Source organism: Buceros rhinoceros, unplaced genomic scaffold (assembly GCF_000710305.1).
Source record: "Buceros rhinoceros silvestris isolate BGI_N320 unplaced genomic scaffold, ASM71030v1 scaffold28027, whole genome shotgun sequence".
Taxonomy (NCBI): Eukaryota; Metazoa; Chordata; class Aves; order Bucerotiformes; family Bucerotidae; genus Buceros; species Buceros rhinoceros.
Window position 1 is genome coordinate 3,336 of NW_010420899.1, and position 5,995 is coordinate 9,330.

General features: G+C 38.0%; 1 protein-coding gene across 1 annotated transcript in view; it reads right to left on the reverse strand.

Moving 5' to 3' along the window:
- Window positions 1-3,305: 3,305 nt before the first annotated feature.
- The window catches only part of CNOT2 (CCR4-NOT transcription complex, subunit 2), a 39,894-nt gene continuing 37,204 nt past the window's right edge, over window positions 3,306-5,995 (reverse strand). Inside the window, exon 15 of the mRNA XM_010139481.1 lies at window positions 3,306-4,448. Coding sequence (XP_010137783.1) covers window positions 4,362-4,448 — 87 coding nt within the window. The 3' untranslated portion in view covers window positions 3,306-4,361. The remainder of the gene's footprint in view (window positions 4,449-5,995) is intronic.

The window sequence follows — 5,995 nt, forward strand, 5'->3', positions numbered from 1 at the left end:
CAGTTTCAAAAACAGTCATCCAGCTGCATTTCCTCAGGTCTTTCAAAAGCACTAGAAGCTTTCTGGTTTGTGGAAATGAGAGCATGCAAACTTGCCAGAGGAGAGAAGCAAAAAGGGCTTTACACCATTTTACTTCTCATACTGTACGAAAATGAAAGCATCAGTTGTCAGTCCAGACTAACTGCTTAGCCAATCTGCATTCTTTTCCAGAAGTCAACCTCTACTAGTAACTTTAAGGCAGTAGCAAATTTTCAGGAGCATGATGAAAGGGTACAGTATTTGAAAACTCAGCACACTCAGAAATCTTGCTTCAACCGAAGCAATTGTTATATTCAGTATGTTAAAGCAAAAGCACTCCATAGCTACCTCATGCTTGGGATGACAACTCTGCATTCAGAAGCTCTCCTTGAGCACGACAGCTGGCAATCACACTTCCTTTTTCTGTTTCAGTCAATATCTAGCCCTAGAAATACTTTCAATCAGTAGTTATGGGAAATTAATTGGAAAAAAAAAAAAATGTGTTCCCTTCAGGTGACAAACTATCTTTAAAACAGTGTTATTTAGGAATTGAACACCCTTCTTTAATATCCATTCCAAGGCACGTGGGACTGTACTTTCCAGCACTGCTTAGGTGGTTCCAAAGACTGTTTATCTTGTCTGCATGGTCAAGAGAGTCGCTGGGCACTCTGCAAGTATCCTCAAGAACAATTTAGAGCCTGACTAAAATACACGAGTTCTTATTTTAGGTACATCGTCAGTATCCTTTTTTTTTCATGGAAGCTGTAAATTTGAAATAGAGAAGTATAAAAAATAGTGGCTCAGGAATGGAGAGGATTCAGACACGACACACAGCAAAGCGGTCTGCCTACTACACACCTTTGCACTGTAGAGGTGCCAGCTCTGTGAAAGAGCGGTGCGGCTAGTCATGAATCCTGACATATGTGCAGCCAACACTTCAATGGAGGTCACAGTCACGTGCAAAACAGTTTTACCCATGTGAGTACCTCCAGGCTTCCCTGGATTACCTGGGTCTTCAATTAGATTAATCAAGTCCATGAAGGTCCTAAAATGCGTAACAATTTGTGGCATCAGGTACTAAGACAGAGGAGATTGAGCCCTGAGTGGGGTTTTTTTGTGTTTGTTTTTAAACACGCAGGTGGGGTGTCCTTACCTCCTTCCTCCCTGACTCCTCATACCCTCGATCTTCCCACGAGCCAGGTGGTTTGAGTAATAACTGTTAAACAACTGCAAGTGCTTTCTGCAATACTAAGGATAATCAAGTGGGTGAAACCCATTTTAGGGGTTAGAAATTCAAGACAGTGGATTTCCAGAGAAACTGTAGCTAACTACTCAATAAAGTTTTATAAACTAAATGCAGTAAGAAGTGATGAATATGAGAGTGAGTTAAACAGGCTGGAGATAGGAACACTTCCACTTGTTTCCAAGAACACCAGTTCTACCATGCAGAACTTACCTTCCACGTTGTTGTACGATGCTGTAATTACAGGGAAAAAAACCCACCTGAAATAAATGTATTTTAAAAATAGCATTCTGTTCTCTCCCCTTATTCATCGTGTTAGTGCAATGTAAACACACATTAAAGAAGCCTCAGAGCTTAATTGTCAGTGTTAAAACTCTGGTTCAATTCAGTTGCCCATTGGCCACATAGTATATGTGTGAATGAGCGCTGAGCTTCCCTTCCTTTCAGAAAAAAAGGCAGTATGTTTGTTTCTTGATTTGTTAAATTAATGTGCCATCAGCTAAGAAGTGCTTCCAATTTTATACCTTCTTTTCTGTTTAAATGCTTCTCCTGCTTTGACCCAGAATGCAACATGAAATTAAGTCACAGGTTTTCAGGTCTCCATATATGCTTATTTAATCGACAAACCAGAGCCAGACGGTTCTTCCCCTTGGAAGAAGAAAAGCACCAGTTCCTTGCTCACAGGTGAGAAGTTTGCTAAAGTCAAGCATCTCACATTTTTGAGTATTGTGCAGTTCAGTGCTACTGCATCACCAACGCAACTTTCTGGAGAACTTTGGTTCCCGATTTCAGCTTAATTGTTTTTGAAGTACCACGGGTATTTAGTAGTATTAGATACCATTTTTCTTGTAGCTTATCTTGCTCCCTTTATCATATCTGTTCTTCACTTCCATGAGATTGGCTATGCAGATGAAAAGTGACATTAAAAAAACCCCAAGGCCATAGAACAACCACATTTGATTTGAAGATGTAAACATCCTTTCAGGAATCCTTAAAAAAATTAATAAAGATCACAGTGGACCCAAGAGCAAAAAAATGTAAATTACTTGTGGAGTGAGCAAGATGCTTTTGGAAAACGGTCCTTTTTAAAATTAATAAATTTGTTTTTGAATAGTCAAATATGTTTGTATCTGCTCTGATTTGAGAAAAACAGAAAACTACCACCTTTTTTCAGTTGTGTTAGCCATCATCTGGATTATAACCATCCTCTTCTTTCAAGTTGAGAAAGCAGTTTGCTTTAATAATAATAATAAAATACAATCAATAGGCTTATATTTTTAAGTCTATAATCTTAAAATAGATATTTAAAAAGTGTAGAATTTAAAATTGATATACACCTGATAGAGAATGATCACAAAGCCATCAACGGTCCAATTTCCAGCATAATTCAATACATGTCAACAAGCTGTTTTAGCACTACATAGAAAAACAGGTCAAAACCTAAAAACAACCCCTCCACCATTCAGTGACATGTGTTTTGCTGTCTTTTCTTGCTTTGGCAATTTCAGGTATTTTGAAATGGTTTGCATCACCACAGGCAACTCAGTGGGAAGTGGCAGTCACATCAAGAGAAAGGACACTATCCAAACAGTTCGGATTTTTCTTCCTCCGCTCCAGAGAACAGTTATAATTTTCAGAACCGGTGTATATTCAGGTTTATTTGTGTCTGGAAGTTCAGTTACTAGTGATCATCAAATAAAATGTGTTTCTGGTTTAAGTGAGGCTTCTTCCAAGCATTTCTTCTGTGACGAATTCTTGAAGCGTTTTTCTATCATTTGAAATGTTACCCACCCGCTTTTCTAAAAATTATTTGCTATTATAGAGAGGGAATCTGAAACCAAGGTTAACCACACTTTTTGGCTGTGGAAGCTTCGCTGTGGAAAAGAATATAAGACTCTCTCATAAATTTACTTGTCAGCAGCAAAAAGACTCTTCAAGTGTCTTAACCACTGTACAGCTCGATAGTTTTAATACTTCGACTTTTTTTCCATTTTTCATTGTTGAAGAAATAATTTCACAATCTCAAATCAAAGTCAACACTGCAGTGAGGAGAGCTTTTCTACTTTATTACAAAGAGAAGAAGCCTTTATGTGGTCAGAAAATACAAGATTGATCTTTTTTTTTTTTCTCTTCCTATGAAACGCTGCTGTTCAAACAGCCAGAGTGAATTGTCTCAGTTCACTTCTTTAAGTCCCATCACATTCACTTGGGTATGGATGTCCTTGGCTGCTGAAAATCTGGCCCTTTAGTGCACAGGGCGACAAAGTAGTCCCCTGACCAGCAGTTCCAGAATGTCCCGTTTTCATATATTGCATCCATGCACACCTCCTAAAAATGAGGTACAGCAGGGCAAACATTTTCCAAAATAGATGTCATATATATAATATATACACATTCGTACATACATACCTTTATTCATGTGATGTCCAAAAATTTAAAAAAAATGTACACATTTATTACAAAATCGTAACAAAGACTGGACAGTGTTTTGCTCATTCTGGAAAGATGAAGCTCAGTAATACACAACTCTGGAAACTAACCAGAGACTGTGGCAATATCTTTCTTCTAAACAGTCAGATATTCTTGCATTAAGCTTGGCGAAAACTGCCTTTCAAAAACAGAAGGGGAAGTAAAATGAAGGAAGCAAACCTTGCTCATCTTTCCAAATGAAATACGAGAAGGATCTTCACATAAAAATGCACAAACATTTTTTATTACCAATAGTGCTACAATGAACAATGCAAATTTTGTTGTCTAATTTTTTGTCTTTTTTCTTTTTTTTTGTTTTTACATTTTGGAAAACTAAGTGGTAAACTTTTGTCAGTGTACTCGCTTGTCTTTACAGACCCAAGCTTGTCTGCTGGCAAAAAATAAAACAAAACCAAAAATTCAGACCCTGCTCAAACTAAAGAAAAACAATTACAAATTTAGTTGTTGGGCAGCACATAATTAGTAAGGCAGGACCTCAAATGGTGACCCTTCGCATGAGCCAATTGCCAGATCCTCAAGGAATTAAAACCAGGATGCCTGAGCCACATCAGTTCTGCAGTTATGTTGAGTATTGTGCTGAGACAGCCATACCCCAAGAAAAGGGAAGTCTTTAGAAGGCTTGCTGAGCAGGGTTGTAGTTGAAGGTTGATGGCAGATGAGGCCTTTCTTCTAATTTGTCATATTCCAGATGGAACTCCTACAATTAAAATAGGAAAAAAAAAAAAACAAATCCAAATAAAACAACGTGTTATTTACCTGGTCTTTCTAGTAGCCATACTTGAAAAGCACAGACACAAAAGAGATCAAGTCCTAACTTACCTTAAAGCAGAAACACATTATTTCGCTACCTTGGATTCTATATCTTAAGTAGAAAAAAAAGTCAACGTCCTATGCCATGATACCTGCAACATGCAGGGTCTCCAGTTCTTGGTAATGCTACGTTACTCTCAGAACCCTAGTTACGATCTCAAACAATTTTATATATGCACACACAAAACACCAATACCCAAAGACAGCATGAGCTCAATTACGAATAAAAGCTTCTGTCACTCAACAACATTAGATGAACAGTGACTTATTTTGGATGACCTGAAGTTTGGGAGTATTTTGTGACATACTCCCAGGCCCAACTGTAAGTTAAACTGGCTAGCTTTCTCCTTGGGGAACACTATCTAAAATGCTAGAGACAAAGTATTGAGACCTACTTAAGCCAAAATTTAACAAACTATTCCATCTTACATTTCATACTCGAACTTAAGTTTCAGACTCACCCAACCCTTGTGTACACCCTGAGCTCACTGCACCTCTTTACTACACTTTGCCAATATCTTTCATGAGAAATTCCCTCAGTGTTCTGCAGACAACCACACAGGAAAAAAAATCTTTGCCCATATACTCAGATGCCACAAAAGCTACTGGTTGAGCAACATTGCTGTCTCACCAGCACAGTCACCTGACTTTTGTTTGAGGCAGTCTGGTTTGCGTAATTGTAAAACATTTCAGTGATCCAGCAGGTATTCTTATTCTGACTAAAGCAGCTACTATGAAACAGATTGTTAACCACCCTTGATGCCTAAATGCATCCCTATTATTACAGTGGGAAAAGAAGCAGCTTCCTTCCCTGTGACCTTAATTTATACATGCAGCCCTCATGAAAGCACTTTGACATTTGGTGCTTGTTACTTCATTCATGCAAAAATGTACAAGGACTTACTTAAACCTTACATTTTGCAGATCCTTTCGTCAGTTTAATTGTGTCTCATCCCCATTTTATCTTCATTCAAGAAACAGAGTAAGCGGAAGTTTCATAATTGTTCTGTTGGGTATTTCTTGGTAAGTCAGCAAGAGCTACCTTGGTACACACAGGGCAGGCTATGCACAGTAACTTGTTTTGCCTAATTCAGTGGAGAAACTCAGCAGATCATCTCTATCTGCAGAACAAACTTACCTCGCTATTTTTACATACAGATGAAAATACTATGAGTAGTGAGTAGATTTTTTTAGAACACTCCCTGAAGAGGCTAAGTCGTATAATACTTCAGTTTTTACACGTAGACAAACTAAATTGAAAACCAAGTTCAAGACCAGAAAGAAAACCTAGGAAATCCAACTCTTAGACCTCCCCTCTTTAAGGCAAAACAAGGTCCATCTAGCATAGCAAGAACATTCAGAACAGTAAGAAAAAAAAGTAAGAGAAAATGCTCAGTGTTCAGTAAGTCTGTACTCCCCAGAGAATACTTTCCC